Below are 20,210 nucleotides of genomic sequence, written 5' to 3' on the forward strand. Positions count from 1 at the left end.
TTTTCATTGATCCCCCATTATACCCTATGGCCGGATGTTAGAAGCGGCTCCGAAGCTTTTCCAAACCGCTTCGGAAAGCCTAAAGAAGCCAGCACTTCAATCCGGACATACTGCTTCGGCATCTGAAGCTTCTATGGATCTGAAGCACGGTCCGAAGCCTCGCACAGCCCTAGTAGATAACACTGGAGAGTAGGGCTAGGATTCAGAGAGACCTCGACAAGTTGGAGGAATGGACCAAAGGAAATCTCATGAGGTTCAATAAGGACAAGTGATAAGTCCTGCACTTAGAATGGAAAAATGTCATGTATGAGTACAGGCTGAAGACTGACTGGCTAAGCAGCAATTTTGCAGAAATGGAGCTGGGGGTTAAAGTGGACAAGAAGCTGAATATTAGCCAAAAGTGTGCCCCTGTTGCAAAGAAGGCCAACAGTATATTTGGTGGCATTATTAGTAGAAGCGTTGCCAGCAGATTGAAGGAAGTGATTATTCTCCTCTATTCAGCACTGGTAAGGACACATCTGGAGTACTGGGTCCAGTTTTGGGTCCCACACTACAGTAAGGATGCAGACAAACTAAAGAGTCCAGTGGAGGGCAACAAAAAATGGTTAGGGGGTTGGGGCACATGGCCTCTGAGGAGAGGCTGAGGGAACTGGGCTTATTGGGTATTTAGAGAGGTGCTCCGGAAGGCAGGGGAAGGGGGGAGGGATTAATTAGAGTGGCTCTGAGAGCCGTGCTAATTAAAGCACTCAGAGCGTCACATGTATCATTGTCCCTATGCTGAAAAGGGGATGCTGATACATTTGACACTGGAGTCTGTTGGAGTGCGGTAATTACCATGCTCCAGCAACTCAATGAATCAATAATGGAGCATACTTACAGTGCAGAGCAGCCTCACTGGACATGTATAGGCACCCATAGAACATAAAATAAATATAGAAACACCATTATAATTCACAGATCCATAGACTGTAAGGCTGGAAGGGACCTCTGAAAATCATTGGGTCCATCCTCCTGCACCAAGCAGGAAAGATAACTGGGGGTCAGGTGACCCCAGCAAGGTGACTGTCTAGTCTCCTCTTGAAGATTTCCAGGGTGGGTGATTGCACCACCTCTGGAGGGAGCTTATTCCACAGTCTGGACACCTGGAGTGTGAATAGATTATTTCCTAATGTTGAGTCTGAAATGGTCTTCCAGGAATGTGACCATTACCCCTGGTTTTCCCCCAAGGGTGCCCTAGTGAACAGTTGTTCACCGAGCCTTTGATGTACTTCTCTAATGTAGCGGTAAGCTGCTACCAAGTCCCCTCTCAGCCTTCTCTTTTTCAGGCTGAAAAGTCCCAGGTCCCTCAGCCTTTGCTCATATGGCTTGCCATGCAAGTCTCTTGAGTATACAGGTGGCTCTTCTTCGGACTCTTTCAAACTTGTCCACGTCCTTGTTGAAGTGTGGTGCCCAGAACTGGGTGCGGTACTTCAGCTGCGGTCTCACCAGTACTGAGTAGACCAGAAGCATCACTTCCTTGGTTTTGCTGGAGATGCATCAATTGATGCATGCCAGTGTATTATTTTTCCTACTGGCTACAGTGTCGCACTGCTGGCTCACGTTCATACCATAGTCTATTATTACCCCCAGGTCCCTTTCATTTGTGGTGCTGGTCAGTTTGGCACCACCAAGCCTGTAGGTGTGCAGGGGGTTGTTCGTTCCCAGGTGGAGCACTTTACATTTTTCAATGTTGAATTCCATCAGGTTCCGATCTGCCCAACTTACTAGCCTGTCTAGGTCTGCCTGTATCTGTAGCCCAACTTCAAGCGTGACCACGCTCCCTAATAACTTGGTGTTGTCCATGAACTTGGCCAGTGAGCTCTTCACTCCCACACCCAAATCACTGATGATGATGTTGAAAAGTACTGAACCAAGCACCGATCCCTGTGGGAAACTGCTACCTACTTCTTGCCAGAATGACACAGATCCATTCACTAGGACACTCTGGGTCCTACCTCACTGCCAGTTTCCCACCCACCTGACTATCTCAGAGTTAAGACTAGAATCCTCCAATTTTCTTGTGAAGACATCGTTGGGTACCAGATCAAAGGCTTTTTGGAAGTCTAGGTATACCATGTCAACCTCCTCTCTCTTGTCCAGGTGGCGAGTTACCTGTTCATAAAAGGAGATGAGGTTGGTAAAGCAAGACCTGACCATGATGAAGCCATGCTGGCTGTCGTTCAGAATCCTACCTCCTGCAAGCTTGTTGCAGAAAGACTCCTTGATGAATTTTTCCAAGATTTTCCCTGTGATAAAAGTTAGGCTAATTGGCCTATAGTTACCTGGGTCCTCCCTCCTTCCCTTCTTGTGGATGGGCACAACACTGGCCCTCTTCCAGTCCTCAGGGACCTCTCTAGAGCACCACAAGTTGTGGAAGAGTTTTGTCAGGGGTTCGACAATGACTTCAGCCAGCTCCTTCAGCACTCTTGGATGAAGTTCATCTGGTCCTGTTGACTTATATATGTCTAAGTTTTTACACTGATCAGACACCAAGTCTACAGTAATAGTAGGAAGGTGGTCATTCTTACCCTGCTCATTCTGTACCCTGCCTAGCATGATTTTCCTCTTGGCCCGGTGAAATACCAAGGCAAAGTAGTCATTTAGAAGTTCAGTTTTTTTCCTGAGTGCTGGTAACCATCTGTCCTGAATTGTTGAGCAATGGCCCCATACTCCCATTTGTTTTCCTCCTGTTCCCTATTTACCTAAAGAAGGACTTCTTGTTGTCCTTGATTCCTATTGCTAATCTAAAGTCACTCACTTCTTTAGTCTTTCTAATCTGCTCCCTACAAGTGCGGGCAGCCATGAAATAGTCCTCCTTGGGGCCTGCCCCGAGCTTTCTTTGTTTATAAGCCTCATTCTTCCTTCTTAAGAGGACCGTGATTTCCCTCTTTAGCCAAGAGAGCTTCCCAGCCCTTCTGCTACCTTTTCTCCGCATGGGAATGGACTTCCTTTGTGCTTCAAGGATCATATCCTTAAGGAACTCCTCACACACACCTTTCACCTTCGGTCCCTGGTCTCGCAGCATTTCCCTTACTAGTGACCTGAGCTTGTTGAAATTTGCATTTTTGAAGTCTAAGTCTTTAACCCTACTATCAGATTTGTCTGCCTTGCAACAGACAGTGAACATGATGGTTTCATGGTAGCTGTCGCCCAGACTGCCCTCTATATTTAAGTCAGTCACCAGGTCGTCTCCTTTGGTCAGGACCAAGTCCAAAAGAGCATCACCTCTGGTTGGCCCATGTACCTCCTGAGCCGGGAAGAGCTCTTTGACATAGGTCAGGAAGGAACACAACCAATTGGACCTGGCCGAGTGTTCCTCCCAGATGTCTGGATAATTGAAGATGACCATGTCTTGTGCATGTGTGGTCTGCCTCTGTCAGTTCTTGTGCAAACTCTAGATCGATTTCCTCCCCCTGGTTTGTTGTTCTGTAGTATACACCTACTTAAGTATGCATCTAATTACGTGGGTAAAACATAGACAAAAATATGTTATTCAGGACTGGTTATTTCAAATACTGTTTCTTTTAACACAGCTTTCACTCCTTTTCACATTATTATAGCTAAGTACTTCTCTCTCCTTTTCAGTGTTACTTGTTCCATATGTACGTGGGTGTGAGAGCTGGTGGTGGCATTGGGGATGAAATTGAAGATCCTGCTGGTGATCCTTATGAAATGTATCGAATTGTCTTTGACATCACGTTTTTCTTCTTTGTTATTGTCATCCTACTGGCCATCATTCAAGGTATTTCCACTTCCAGGAGTAAAAAGATCTTGGTCTCTCATGAGCCTGTCTAGTTGTATATGGCATTTCAGCTGCTTATAACAGATTTCTTAAAATGGTTTAAGCCAGGGGTGGCCGGCCTGCAGCAGAAGTGCCACAAGCAGCACGGGCAGCCTCTCTATGTGGCACCCAGCAGCTCAGGGAAGGAATAGGCAGCACAGCAGTAGATAGGGCAAGAATTAGAAGGCAGAGCAGGCGATTGGGCAGAAAGCACAGCCTAGGGAGCAGAAAGCAGAACAGCAGACTGAGTAGAGGAAAGGTATCAATGTGGCACTTGGGGAAGGTGCAGAGCTAATTTGTGGCATACCTGCCAAAAAGACTGGCTCCTACTAGTTTAAGCACTGTTGTATTAGCAGTCCACCAAACATGATATGATTCATTCTGAAAGTAATAACTATCCATGGGTGGATCTAGGATTTTGAAAAGAGGGGTGCAGATGGTGTGGCACATCATCACATACAAAACCACACATATATTTTCCACTTAAAGAGAAACTCGAAGCTTTACTAATATGCTAGGGGGCTAGCATAGTATTACTTATATATTTTTTTGCTTTGATCTTAAACTAACTATTGGAATGGGCCCTGATTTGCTAGATTATATATAAAGTTTTTAAAAAAAAACCACAACAAACTTGGCAAAAAAGGTCAAAATAGTCAAAAGATACGGTGTGTCATTATTCCCTTAGTCATTATAAAGAAATGTCTGTCTCTTATTCATGGTTTAACTAAGCAGCAATTATTACCACATCTTGCAACTATTCAGTTATAACTCATGCAGTTCAGGTTGCTCTTCCTTTTATAACCCATTCCAGTGGGAACAGGTGGAGAGAAATGCTGTACTCAGCCCCCTTTCCATGCCATTAACCTAGTCCCAGTACCATTTCTAGGATCCCAAGTGCCTTCCCCTTATACCTTGGTTAAAGTTAAGCAGTTGGAGGAGGTGTCTCCTTATTGTGCCAGCCACTAACAGCCTCATTCCTGCCCCTCATCTTCTTTAGAAGATGCCTTCCCCTAGTCTACCAGTGGAAAATCAGATTCTCTGTTACAGGGGTTTTCAACCTTTTTTAAAAAATGTACCTCCGGTGGCCAGACATGGAGTGGGGTGGTGGATGGCAGTGGTGGCCGCACGCAAGCTTTCTCCCTACCGCCCCGTGTCTGACTTGCTGGGTTGCACCTGCGTGGCCCGCAGAAGGGCACCACTGCCTTCGCCCCACCCTGGCCCTGCTCTTGGGAGGCAGCAGTGCAGGGTGGTGGGTGGTGGAGCTCCATCCCTGCCCACCTGCACATACCCTCTAGGGCCTTCTCAAGTACCACGGGGGGTATGTGTACCCCCAGTTGACAGCCCCTGCTCTATTAAATGATCACTTACACTAGACACCTGCCAATCACTAGTTTTACAGCCTGCCCTACCCAATCATTCCCTGGGTGCTAAGGGGAAAAAATGCCACACTGCTCAAGCCATTCTGGCACTGAGTAGATAACTTATTCACAGCCCTTAAAAAGGTGACTAGCATGAGCCCGAATGAAAATCTCCCAGAAAAGGTCCAGAGCTTTTACTTTGAGTGCAAAATGTTATCCTTGGGAATAAAGGCTACAAAGCTTCTGATTATTTCCTTCTGTTCAGCCAAGATCCCTCTTCCTCAAGATCTTGGTCCAGAAAAGCCTTCCCAGTGAAGGATTATATTAAGGACTGTATTTCAATGGTAAACTCCCATTGCAAGTGCAGCACAAATAAATGTTAGATCCAATGCCATTTGGAAAGCGACAGTTTCATAACTTGGCTTGTTCTACCTACAGACATCAGCATGCTAAAGAGTGCAAATGGAGCCTATGCTATTTGGGATACTGGCCTTTTGATGAAGCCTTGGAATAGTTGCTTCTTTTCCACTCCATTGTTTGGGATATTAATAATGAAAAACCAAGTTATTGTCTTCTTTTCACTTAAAACAGGTCTGATTATTGATGCCTTTGGAGAGCTAAGAGACCAGCAAGAGCAAGTGAGAGAAGATATGGAGGTATGAACAAAGATGATATATTTTGCAGTATTTTATATTGTTACTATTGACATTAAACTAAATTAATCTATTTTATGTATTTAGCTAACATCTTTTATTTCTAGACCAAATGTTTCATTTGTGGAATTGGCAATGACTATTTTGACACAACCCCTCATGGCTTTGAAACACATACTTTACAAGAGCACAACTTGGCAAATTATCTGTGAGTATATTTTGTTATAGTTTATTACAGGCTCATTTTAACTGGAGACCATAATAATAATTTATTTCAGCACTCAAATGCATGCTTTGGAACGGGGGGTGTTGGTTGTAGCTGTGTTGGTCTAAGGACATAGGCAGACAAGTTTTTTAGGCAGATCTTTGGAACAGTTCTGCTCTGGAATTCTACACAATTTACAGATACCTCAAATGTGTCTTTTAAAAACACCAAACATATTTGGACCCCTTGTTCATTTAAAATGGCTTTTCTTATTGTCCAAGTATTACAGGAACTATAGAGGACACTGGCAAGAATAGGACTACTAGTTAGCCAAGGAAAACTCTCTCTCAGTATTTATTGAGTTGTGGCATGCTGAATCCATTCTATAGCTGAATAGGTGGTAAAGCAGCAAAGGAGAAACCTTTTAATGATAGTTACAGAATTATACAGAGTGGGTGGAAACATGTAACAACTGAAACATCTCAGATCACCTTTGAAACTTTTCTAAGGATAAGGTGCCCTCACATATATAAGCCCTTTGAAAAACTCCATGGTGGTTCTTCTTGAAATGAAGTATTACTCTGGAGTGTGTCACTTTATTCCATCTGGACAGGGGAATGAGGGAGAGCAGGTAGACAACCTGCCTTCTGTTTAAATGCTGGTCCTGCTCCAGGTCCTGGTGTGCTACCAAGTCCATATTGGAACCAACCTTTCTCTGCCAGAACCAGAGCCAGGTTTACTCCCCCAATTCCCCTTACACTGCCAGAACCCTTTCACCTGGAGTCTCTAGTGCCATCAGAGCCAGGCCCTTTATCTCCAGGCCCCTCTACTTCTCTGCTGGACTGAGGGGTAAAAGGAGAAGTAGAGGAGAACATTGGCCAGAAACAAAGGGCAGGCATGTCCCTTGGCTGAAACATTTCCTTTCTGAAACATTTCAGTTGTTAGTTCTGTGCGGGCCGGGAGCGACCCGAGCCCTTTTCCGCGCTGCACGCGGGCTGTGGCCAGCAGCCCGGGCACGCTGGGTCAGAGAGGGAGGGCGACGAGCTGGAATTAGGCACAAACGCGTATCGGTAGTTTTAAAGATTGTTTACTTACACCGAGATGGCAGTGGTGTAGGCTGGAAAACTTGATTGAGTTGCGGTTACAGACAGACAACACAGACGGTCTCGTGGAGGTTGCTAGGCTCCACGGTGCAGAGCTCCGGATGCTCTGGGTGAATGAACCACCAAAATAGAAATCGTAGATACGTCTTATAAAAGTCGCGCTCGAAGACGGGAAGAGGTGGGCGGTGGATCAGGCCGCCACGCTCCTCTGGATCTCACACAGGGTTTCTATTACCCTGCCGTGTACCCAGAGTCCCCACGAGATGGATGTGGAGTCCTCTTCGGCTTGGGCGGGAACTGGTCAAGCCTTTTATACGGCTAACAGGCCAATCGCTAGCCGCCACGTGTGAATAATTTAACACTAGCCAATCACGGGGAACAAATTTGCATACCGGTGGCGGGAACTCTTTTGCACTGTGCACTCCTCTTGCAACTCGAGCAATGCACCCTGCAAAAGAAGCTGCAGAAAAGGCGGGAAACTCGTCCCTGCACCGGGGTTTCCTCTGCAACAGGAAACTCTCCCGTGCAATGCTCTGCAACTTGGCGGGGATAATTCTGGTGCTGAAGCGCACACACAATCATGCCTTTTGGGTCATGACAAGTTCCATTTGCGCCCCATAGAAAAAACATTGCTATCGCTGCACCCACAACTTAGGAAATGTATATAGATTTGATCCTGCCATCATTCATTGAAACTACAGCTTCTAGGTAAGGACAGTAGTCTGCCTAGACTCACAAATAACTGCATCTTTCCAAAATTAGCCCTCAGCAGGTACAAACAGCTTAAGCCAGTGCTGCTCAAACTTCCGACACCACGTGCCACATGAATGGTGCAGGGCTAGTCTATGGGCTGGACCCAGCGCGTGGTTGGTCTATGGGTGCAACCTAGTGTGTTTGCCAACCTGACACCACATGCTCACCCAATCTAGCACACAGAGCCATGTCATCCAGCCCACGGGCCTCCTTACAGGTCAGGAAATTTGGCAGCAGAGTAGCTGGAATTAATGCTGCCACTGCTCTCCTGCTGCCAAATTTCTGAACCTCTGGGGAGACCCACAGGCTAGACGACATGGGCTTGTGGGCTAGCCTGCAGGCCAAAGGTTGAGCTCCCCTGTTTTAAGCAAATCATCTCAAACTTCCAAAGAGAGTGCTGCCTAGTGCCTTCATCAGCAAGTACCTACAGCACAAAGAAAGTAATGCAAATCATTGGTTAGCATTACTACTGTTTTATGACCAAGTGACACTAGGACATTTAGTTTGGTATTAGTTAGACAACGTATTAAAACCCATTAGAAAACACAAACACAATTCCACTGGTCATAATGGAAGAGGGAATCACCAAAAGAAAGAGAAGAACTGCATAGCATGACATGCCTGTTTCCTTATATACGTCTGGATTTGGGTGTTGCATGTGAATTTAAAATGCAGATGTTCCCTAATGTCTGTTCTGCACTGGAGCATTCCGAACACTTGCCTGGCAGCAGACCCCCCGGAATCACTGCAATTTAGAGAATTCCCCTTAAGGGCAAGTAATCATACATCTCCGGTTTGGCAAATGCTCATTAGCTTCAGTAATTCTGGCAGTCTACTGAATGCAAGCTTGCATTAGAGTGCTAGACTTGGCATGAAAATTGCTTACCCATTTCCAGGTCATAGCAAATCAGAATTTCAGTCTCTTTAGCAATATAGGGAATGGTATGTTGGGTGTATGTGGCAAGGAAGAGACAATCTTTTTAGACGGAAAGCTTTTCCACTGCTGCAAAACTCGCTTGCATTTTTGCAGTTTGTTCAGGTGATGGTAAATGTAGCTCCTGGATGCTAAAGGCAAGAACCAGATTATTTCATCAAAAAACAGATGCTGGAACACTAACTTATATTTCCTGATAAGCTGTCATAAGATAATTGCTCAACTTTAATTCCAAGTCCACCATTATTAACAAAGTAATAAATCAGCAGCCACACATGATTTCAATCAGCAATTGTCTCTCACAGATCTGATAACCATCAGCCTGTTGCAGTCTTCCTTATTAAACTGTTGATGGTAAATGAAGACTTCCATTAAACTTAGAAAAAGCCAAGTGTATTGTGCATCATATTGAAGCATGGACTTACATTGGCAATAGCTGGTAAATGTTTTTTTCCATGAGGTTCTTTCTGCAAGAAACAGTATGATCATGCAGACTTCCTGCTAAATCTGTTAGCACATTTTAAAAATTGTGACTGAATAATGAGACCAAAATTTTCCAGTTTGGATGTGTAAAAACAAATCTCTGAATGATTTTAAAGTACACAGCTAATATCCTTCTGTGAAACTTGTCCCATAGTTTGAGGGTTTTCATTACATGAATCATATAGTGCCTTCACATAAAGACCTGAGATGGCTGGTAGCCTGAGTGTTCTTGATACTGGGAGTCAGCAGCTCTCAATGCAAAAAATAATGCATCACTGGTATAAATACTTGAGTTTCTCGACTAGCAACAAAGCCTTTAACAAAACTAAAATTTAAGGAAGGTAAAACTGGGTACAACATAACCACTTCAAATCTCATGTCGAAGCAGTATGATAGGTTTGAAGAACAAGAAATTTCCTACTAGTGGGAACAAACACTGATGCGTGAACAACTGTAAACCAGATGTGGTATTTTCTCATATACAGCACTCCCTGGAACTTAATATGCATTTTGTTTTTGAATAGCAGAATTAAAAGAAAAAGATTTTTCCAGCATTATAGCTGCATAGGACCAGGGACGGATCCTAATCTTTAGTTTCCTCACCCTTTTCCTACTTAACTCCAGCTCAATCTCTGGCTGCTGTGGAAGACTGGCCTCCATGAATGGATCTATTATTATGAAAAGTTAAAGAGTTTGAACTAAAAGGGCTGTGAAATGGGAAGTGATAGACCAGAGGCAGCAAGCAAACAACAAAATTGTACAAAGAAAGATTAACTTGATTTGTGCAATATCAAGACCATTAAGAAGGAAAGATGAATGTTAACACCCATAGAGAAGAAAGAGCCATAAAGTCAACTGACTCTGTCAGCTGCCTGAATAATAAGACCAGAGCTGCTACACTGTGGGAGCACCTACACATGCAATTAATGCACCTGAATTTTTACTGCAGAAAATTCAGACAAGCGCTTCCAGGTACATGTCTATACATGTGCCTGTGTTAGGAGCAAACTGGGTACAACAGGAGCAGCCCAGTCCAAGGCTGCTTCTGCTCTGCTCCCCTGCAGCATCCTGGGGGAGCTCCAGGCTCTCTTGGATGCCAGCCCCTAGCACCCCTGGCTCTGAGAACAGCCCTGATCTGTGCATGGAACTGTTCCAGCTTGGCGCACAGCTCCTTGCCAGCTGGGGGGAAGATTGGGGCAGGCCCTGAGCCTAGCCCTAGAGGGTGAGGGGGAGCTGTCCCTGCTCAGCAAGCACCTGCCTGCCACCCCCTGAGCATATCAGATATGTCCCAATACGCACAGGGCAGGGAGAGCTGTTCTAGCTGCCAGACAGCTGCCTCCCACCCATGTGGAGATTGGGACAGTCCCAATCTCCACATGACTGGGAGGCAGCATCTTGCTGAGACAGGGCAGCTTTACCTGCCCCCTGTGGCTCCCTGCCGCCTAGGTTGATGGGGAGCAAATTGCTTCAGCACATTAGTTTAATGCGCCGATTTCTAGTACCTGTATATACAGTTACTATGAAGTGGCACATTAGACTAATCTACTGTGCAGTAATTGCTGCACACATGTAGGCAATGATGCTTTACTGTGCATTAGATTAATTTAATGCACAGTAAAGCATCTTTTGTAGATGTACCTTGTGAAGCAGGAATCAAAGCAGGGTGCTTCTATTCTGGGCATTAAATCAGCTTCCTTGCTTAATATACTCACCCAATTTTGGGGGACTGATTTTGGGGGGAAGGTATGTGTTGTATGGGAGAAAATATGGTAACTGTTGTTTTTTTTTTCTTTTTACTTGCATTACTTAGCTCAACTGGTAGAGAAGACTTAGAATACAAACAAGAACCCTAAGAAAGGAGAAGGAAAAAAACATAATTTCAATAAGCAGGCATCATGAAGATAAGACACACTTTATTAGCTGAAATGCAGGGCATTTAGAGAAGTACCACAACTCTCTGCATGCAAGCTCAGAAATGGGTTCTTCAACTTTCCTGAAGCTACTGCATACATTTTGTAGCCTACTGTTATGCAGCCAGTAAGTTGCAGTATGAATGTGGGCTCTCTATCCACCCTTCCTGCCTCCAAAATAGATTGTATAGACACAAAAGTGCACTAACAGAACAGACATGATAATTGAAGAAACTCATGTTGGTAGCTTGTGGACAGAGAAAAGTTTCTGCAACTCTTAAGTTGGGAAAATGTGGCTCTAACAAAATACTCACAAAGTGAGTTGTGCTGTAATTTAGCAGTTTAGCTGTTCTCCTTAATTTCCCTGCCATATGAGCTGCTAAGATATAGCCCTGGTATTTTTTTTTCAGTCCATCTTCAGAGTGAGCTATCATCATCTTTCTTTTCTCTCCATGAATATGAAGATGAGATAAGCTGAAACTACCATTATTTCTTTGTATGATTACAATTATAATATAGCCAAGATAGGTTTGCCTCTAAAAACCTTTTCTCTTAAAGTACAACAATTAGAATATTGACGCACACATTGCAAATGCTGGATTACTAAGTCTATGCCTATCTTATATGCCTGGGAGTCTTGGTCTTATACTTAGTATTTGCAATCCAAAAATGAACATAAAAGTAAAGTATGAAGACTCTTAGATGCACAAATGCAAAATTTAGATCCACAATTGCCACTAACATTAGAAATCTGTACCTCTGACATTAGTTTTGTTTCTGGGTCCCATCTTACCTCACACCTACTCCAGTTGGGATTCACATATTAGGTGGTCATCCCATCCTTTGACCCAATCTATCATAATTCTAGGGCTGGATCTGGTAGGCACCCACAGAGGATACCCAATGGACAGTCCATAGTTCTACGTCTCTAACTCAGTGCTATTTAAGTAGAGAGCTGGCAAGAGGCAACAGGAGAAGCTATGTTGTACCATCACTTCCAGAATACTCTGTAGCTATCTGGTTAGAGCACTGCTAGGAGTGTGGGATTGGAATTTAGGTCTCCACCTGTTTCAGTGAGCATTGTAACAGTTGGGCGAGAGGAGGGCACTGCCCTCTCTGGTCATATTTGTAAGAAAAAAATTCCAAATACCCAATTCTAGGAGGTGTTTCCATGTTGTGAATCTTGAATGGACTCTGCTCTGTAAAGTGCCTAAGTCCTGCAGAGGGGCAGAATTTTAAATATAGCTCTCTCCTCAGCATTTCCTATTTCCAGCCTTAGGCAGCTCTCCACATGGTTCTGTTTTTTATGAATCCCATTTTTAGGCTAACTCACTTTATGTAGGAAGCCTAACTTCATGGTGTGGGGAACCTAACTTGGATGTTGTTCCACTAGGTTCTTAAAAGTTAGGTGTTGCAGTGCTCAGCGTTATGATGCTTATATCCCCAATAAAGTTAGCCTGAATGTTTGCTTAGAAACAAACAGCACAAAACAGCATACAACTTCCCTTTTACCTATCTATGAACTGCTTGACATAACTGTGGTTGCTTTTTTCTGAACTATATGTGAAACGTGCAAAAAAACCCCAACAGAATCACCACCAAGGGATTTGTGGTATATCACATTTAACCAATCCAGACTGACTAATGAGCAGGCCAAACGAACTGTTTGATGCAGTGTGCAGAGCTAAAACTTTTTAAGTCATCTGAACAGATTATGATCAGCTCACTGATATCTTGACTGTAGAAAGGGATTATATTTGTTGGATACATTACCTGTTAAAGTATAAAATCTTTTCCAGAGCTGCATTCAAAATACCAGGCACTGAATAACCTATTTTTGAAACCTTCTGTTATGGTCTGATGTTGAAAACCAGTTAGAATAGGCAGTGGCAGAAACCATAATTACTCACAGAAATGACTGATTGGTGCAGCATTCTTCCAGTAAGCCATGGATTTAAAATGTATAAGTGAGTCTTAAATTGTTGTTCCAAGAGATTTGAAACCATCAGGTTAAGTGGCAGAAAGTAGAGTACTGTTATTGTATCCATCAAGGGTTCCTGTGAAGCAGATTCTTCAGGGGAGATACTGTGATGAGAGCTGAAAAAGAAAAGCTGTTTCGCTTCCCTTTCTTTCTTGTCACTAATTATGCTAGTTTCTACAAGGATGCTCACATTCTCTCCTACTGTAGCGTGCCTTTTCTTTTAGCCTCTAATGATCTTTATATCACAAGGAAACTTTCATTCATTAACACTTTTAGAGAAGTCCAGGCTATAATTTTCAGAGTCTTAATTCAATGGGATTTGGGAGCCTAAAGCTACCTACCCTTAGGTTCCTTTGAAAAACGGAGAAACTAAACCTGGCCATGTGAAACTGCATAGTCATGTAAAGTGAAAAAATCAAATACAGATCTTGAGTTACTTCTCTCTCTACTGTCTCATAAGTCAAGGTCTCTATATGGCTGTTCTACCCTAGAGCCTCAAGGTCAATGACTTAACTTTTATCATAGTGCAAGCATGATGTTGTAGCTGTGCGATGGTCCAGAAATTAACTTGTATTCACGTGGGCACTTTTGGTACTTAGCCAAGCAGCACTTATGCTTCAAATTACATCCACTGATGGGCCAAGTGTATGTGTGTGGAAGCCAGGTTAGGAGCAACACTTGAATTACGCCTTTTGCTAACACTGCAGTGAAAAGAATTCCAAAGTGAATGCAAATTACATCACTATTTATTTTGTAAACCTGGCAACTTGGATTTCACATCAGTGTCTGTGTATTAAACTCTATTGTAGAAGCTAATATCTGTTTTGGAAACTTAAAGAGCAGAATCTGACCTAAAAACAGGCTTCTATCTTTATACTTCAGTACTTAACACTACTTTTTTAGCAGCTCTCATCCATGGCTCACATTAAGGACTATGCTATTTGCGCATTAATGGATATTTCGTATGATTGTTCCAGGTTCTTTTTAATGTATCTCATTAACAAGGATGAAACTGAGCACACTGGTCAGGTAAGCAGGAAACAAATTTTTCAAAGCAGTACAAAATGGACATCCATTTATATGTTCTGTATGTAATTTTAATCTTGTCTTTATCACATTATAAACCATCTCCTCCCTGCACTCTGAGATACTAGTGCTAGGAAGCTGCCACCAATAGATGATTCAGAATTGAGGTTAATACTTGAGTTTCTCGACTAGCAACAAAGCCTTTAACAAAACTAAAATTTAAGGAAGGTAAAACTGGGTACAACATAACCACTTCAAATCTCATGTCGAAGCAGTATGATAGGTTTGAAGAACAAGAAATTTCCTACTAGTGGGAACAAACACTGATGCGTGAACAACTGTAAACCAGATGTGGTATTTTCTCATATACAGCACTCCCTGGAACTTAATATGCATTTTGTTTTTGAATAGCAGAATTAAAAGAAAAAGATTTTTCCAGCATTATAGCTGCATAGGACCAGGGACGGATCCTAATCTTTAGTTTCCTCACCCTTTTCCTACTTAACTCCAGCTCAATCTCTGGCTGCTGTGGAAGACTGGCCTCCATGAATGGATCTATTATTATGAAAAGTTAAAGAGTTTGAACTAAAAGGGCTGTGAAATGGGAAGTGATAGACCAGAGGCAGCAAGCAAACAACAAAATTGTACAAAGAAAGATTAACTTGATTTGTGCAATATCAAGACCATTAAGAAGGAAAGATGAATGTTAACACCCATAGAGAAGAAAGAGCCATAAAGTCAACTGACTCTGTCAGCTGCCTGAATAATAAGACCAGAGCTGCTACACTGTGGGAGCACCTACACATGCAATTAATGCACCTGAATTTTTACTGCAGAAAATTCAGACAAGCGCTTCCAGGTACATGTCTATACATGTGCCTGTGTTAGGAGCAAACTGGGTACAACAGGAGCAGCCCAGTCCAAGGCTGCTTCTGCTCTGCTCCCCTGCAGCATCCTGGGGGAGCTCCAGGCTCTCTTGGATGCCAGCCCCTAGCACCCCTGGCTCTGAGAACAGCCCTGATCTGTGCATGGAACTGTTCCAGCTTGGCGCACAGCTCCTTGCCAGCTGGGGGGAAGATTGGGGCAGGCCCTGAGCCTAGCCCTAGAGGGTGAGGGGGAGCTGTCCCTGCTCAGCAAGCACCTGCCTGCCACCCCCTGAGCATATCAGATATGTCCCAATACGCACAGGGCAGGGAGAGCTGTTCTAGCTGCCAGACAGCTGCCTCCCACCCATGTGGAGATTGGGACAGTCCCAATCTCCACATGACTGGGAGGCAGCATCTTGCTGAGACAGGGCAGCTTTACCTGCCCCCTGTGGCTCCCTGCCGCCTAGGTTGATGGGGAGCAAATTGCTTCAGCACATTAGTTTAATGCGCCGATTTCTAGTACCTGTATATACAGTTACTATGAAGTGGCACATTAGACTAATCTACTGTGCAGTAATTGCTGCACACATGTAGGCAATGATGCTTTACTGTGCATTAGATTAATTTAATGCACAGTAAAGCATCTTTTGTAGATGTACCTTGTGAAGCAGGAATCAAAGCAGGGTGCTTCTATTCTGGGCATTAAATCAGCTTCCTTGCTTAATATACTCACCCAATTTTGGGGGACTGATTTTGGGGGGAAGGTATGTGTTGTATGGGAGAAAATATGGTAACTGTTGTTTTTTTTTTCTTTTTACTTGCATTACTTAGCTCAACTGGTAGAGAAGACTTAGAATACAAACAAGAACCCTAAGAAAGGAGAAGGAAAAAAACATAATTTCAATAAGCAGGCATCATGAAGATAAGACACACTTTATTAGCTGAAATGCAGGGCATTTAGAGAAGTACCACAACTCTCTGCATGCAAGCTCAGAAATGGGTTCTTCAACTTTCCTGAAGCTACTGCATACATTTTGTAGCCTACTGTTATGCAGCCAGTAAGTTGCAGTATGAATGTGGGCTCTCTATCCACCCTTCCTGCCTCCAAAATAGATTGTATAGACACAAAAGTGCACTAACAGAACAGACATGATAATTGAAGAAACTCATGTTGGTAGCTTGTGGACAGAGAAAAGTTTCTGCAACTCTTAAGTTGGGAAAATGTGGCTCTAACAAAATACTCACAAAGTGAGTTGTGCTGTAATTTAGCAGTTTAGCTGTTCTCCTTAATTTCCCTGCCATATGAGCTGCTAAGATATAGCCCTGGTATTTTTTTTTCAGTCCATCTTCAGAGTGAGCTATCATCATCTTTCTTTTCTCTCCATGAATATGAAGATGAGATAAGCTGAAACTACCATTATTTCTTTGTATGATTACAATTATAATATAGCCAAGATAGGTTTGCCTCTAAAAACCTTTTCTCTTAAAGTACAACAATTAGAATATTGACGCACACATTGCAAATGCTGGATTACTAAGTCTATGCCTATCTTATATGCCTGGGAGTCTTGGTCTTATACTTAGTATTTGCAATCCAAAAATGAACATAAAAGTAAAGTATGAAGACTCTTAGATGCACAAATGCAAAATTTAGATCCACAATTGCCACTAACATTAGAAATCTGTACCTCTGACATTAGTTTTGTTTCTGGGTCCCATCTTACCTCACACCTACTCCAGTTGGGATTCACATATTAGGTGGTCATCCCATCCTTTGACCCAATCTATCATAATTCTAGGGCTGGATCTGGTAGGCACCCACAGAGGATACCCAATGGACAGTCCATAGTTCTACGTCTCTAACTCAGTGCTATTTAAGTAGAGAGCTGGCAAGAGGCAACAGGAGAAGCTATGTTGTACCATCACTTCCAGAATACTCTGTAGCTATCTGGTTAGAGCACTGCTAGGAGTGTGGGATTGGAATTTAGGTCTCCACCTGTTTCAGTGAGCATTGTAACAGTTGGGCGAGAGGAGGGCACTGCCCTCTCTGGTCATATTTGTAAGAAAAAAATTCCAAATACCCAATTCTAGGAGGTGTTTCCATGTTGTGAATCTTGAATGGACTCTGCTCTGTAAAGTGCCTAAGTCCTGCAGAGGGGCAGAATTTTAAATATAGCTCTCTCCTCAGCATTTCCTATTTCCAGCCTTAGGCAGCTCTCCACATGGTTCTGTTTTTTATGAATCCCATTTTTAGGCTAACTCACTTTATGTAGGAAGCCTAACTTCATGGTGTGGGGAACCTAACTTGGATGTTGTTCCACTAGGTTCTTAAAAGTTAGGTGTTGCAGTGCTCAGCGTTATGATGCTTATATCCCCAATAAAGTTAGCCTGAATGTTTGCTTAGAAACAAACAGCACAAAACAGCATACAACTTCCCTTTTACCTATCTATGAACTGCTTGACATAACTGTGGTTGCTTTTTTCTGAACTATATGTGAAACGTGCAAAAAAACCCCAACAGAATCACCACCAAGGGATTTGTGGTATATCACATTTAACCAATCCAGACTGACTAATGAGCAGGCCAAACGAACTGTTTGATGCAGTGTGCAGAGCTAAAACTTTTTAAGTCATCTGAACAGATTATGATCAGCTCACTGATATCTTGACTGTAGAAAGGGATTATATTTGTTGGATACATTACCTGTTAAAGTATAAAATCTTTTCCAGAGCTGCATTCAAAATACCAGGCACTGAATAACCTATTTTTGAAACCTTCTGTTATGGTCTGATGTTGAAAACCAGTTAGAATAGGCAGTGGCAGAAACCATAATTACTCACAGAAATGACTGATTGGTGCAGCATTCTTCCAGTAAGCCATGGATTTAAAATGTATAAGTGAGTCTTAAATTGTTGTTCCAAGAGATTTGAAACCATCAGGTTAAGTGGCAGAAAGTAGAGTACTGTTATTGTATCCATCAAGGGTTCCTGTGAAGCAGATTCTTCAGGGGAGATACTGTGATGAGAGCTGAAAAAGAAAAGCTGTTTCGCTTCCCTTTCTTTCTTGTCACTAATTATGCTAGTTTCTACAAGGATGCTCACATTCTCTCCTACTGTAGCGTGCCTTTTCTTTTAGCCTCTAATGATCTTTATATCACAAGGAAACTTTCATTCATTAACACTTTTAGAGAAGTCCAGGCTATAATTTTCAGAGTCTTAATTCAATGGGATTTGGGAGCCTAAAGCTACCTACCCTTAGGTTCCTTTGAAAAACGGAGAAACTAAACCTGGCCATGTGAAACTGCATAGTCATGTAAAGTGAAAAAATCAAATACAGATCTTGAGTTACTTCTCTCTCTACTGTCTCATAAGTCAAGGTCTCTATATGGCTGTTCTACCCTAGAGCCTCAAGGTCAATGACTTAACTTTTATCATAGTGCAAGCATGATGTTGTAGCTGTGCGATGGTCCAGAAATTAACTTGTATTCACGTGGGCACTTTTGGTACTTAGCCAAGCAGCACTTATGCTTCAAATTACATCCACTGATGGGCCAAGTGTATGTGTGTGGAAGCCAGGTTAGGAGCAACACTTGAATTACGCCTTTTGCTAACACTGCAGTGAAAAGAATTCCAAAGTGAATGCAAATTACATCACTATTTATTTTGTAAACCTGGCAACTTGGATTTCACATCAGTGTCTGTGTATTAAACTCTATTGTAGAAGCTAATATCTGTTTTGGAAACTTAAAGAGCAGAATCTGACCTAAAAACAGGCTTCTATCTTTATACTTCAGTACTTAACACTACTTTTTTAGCAGCTCTCATCCATGGCTCACATTAAGGACTATGCTATTTGCGCATTAATGGATATTTCGTATGATTGTTCCAGGTTCTTTTTAATGTATCTCATTAACAAGGATGAAACTGAGCACACTGGTCAGGTAAGCAGGAAACAAATTTTTCAAAGCAGTACAAAATGGACATCCATTTATATGTTCTGTATGTAATTTTAATCTTGTCTTTATCACATTATAAACCATCTCCTCCCTGCACTCTGAGATACTAGTGCTAGGAAGCTGCCACCAATAGATGATTCAGAATTGAGGTTACAGTCTATAACACTGGTGATCTTACAGTCCCATGGGATAGATGGGTGGCATGGGGTCAGTCCATGGGATGGATCCCACAGGGGTCACATGTGGGGCCAATCTTTGTGCAACCCAACATGTCCAGATCTGGCCATGTGTTAGCCCTACCCCACATGCTGGGAACTGGCAACATGCTACTGCAATCTGGTGCACAGGGTCATGCTCTCTGGCTTCCAGGGCTCCCCACAAGTCCAGACATTTGAAAGCAGAGAAGCAGCAGTTAACACTGCCACTGCTCCCCACACATCAATTTTTTGGACCCTGGGCAGCCTTGTGGACCAGGCAACATGGACCATAGGCCACATCTAGCCTATGGGCCAAGGGTTGAGCACCTGGTCTGTAGTATATAGCAGCTGTAGTGCTAAAGTAAGTGGCTGTGGTAGCAGAGAATATATGACAGATGTTCATGCCATTACTTTCAAAGGAAATTGGAATTTTGCCAAGTTCATATAACGGGGCACTAATACTTTAATTTAATCTTAAAACCCAAAGCTAAAGTTGTATGTTATTATGCTTTCATCTAAAACAAAATTTAAAAGAGTTTGAAAGTAGAAGAAACCTTAACAGTAATAAAATAGCTGAGCTCTATATTAAAGAGTAGTTACTAAACTGTTATATGTCTATTTCATACTACATGGTGTCGATCTTCAAGTTTTTAAAAAAAATGTATATATATACACCAACTAACTGCCCATCAAGTATGACAGATTTCAGGGAGTGTTTACATGGTCCCCTCTTGCCCTTTGGGGCTGGATATGTAAAGACTCCCTCTGCTGCCACCTCCTCTTCCAGGCTTGGGTGCGGGGGCTCCCTCCCCTGCCCACCTCTGCCTTGCAGTGGGGCTTCCCTCTACCTCCCCTCCCTCATCCTGTCAGCTGTTGTCAGGGCCAGGCAGCGGGGGGGAGCACTGCCACCATGACCCCCCTCCCCTCCCCGCTTCCCTCCCTTCCTTCCTTCCCTGCAGCCT

General features: G+C 43.1%; 1 protein-coding gene across 1 annotated transcript in view; it reads left to right on the forward strand.

The window, feature by feature from the left end:
* RYR3 (ryanodine receptor 3) overlaps nt 1-20,210 on the forward strand; it is a 585,375-nt gene that overhangs the window by 563,208 nt on the left and 1,957 nt on the right. The window contains exons 101-103 of the mRNA XM_025197736.1: nt 5,773-5,837; nt 5,942-6,042; nt 14,181-14,232. Of these exons, the coding sequence (XP_025053521.1) occupies nt 5,773-5,837; nt 5,942-6,042; nt 14,181-14,232 (218 nt within the window). The remainder of the gene's footprint in view (nt 1-5,772; nt 5,838-5,941; nt 6,043-14,180; nt 14,233-20,210) is intronic.

Source organism: Alligator sinensis, unplaced genomic scaffold (assembly GCF_000455745.1).
Source record: "Alligator sinensis unplaced genomic scaffold, ASM45574v1 scaffold262_1, whole genome shotgun sequence".
In the NCBI taxonomy this organism is placed as follows: Eukaryota; Metazoa; Chordata; order Crocodylia; family Alligatoridae; genus Alligator; species Alligator sinensis.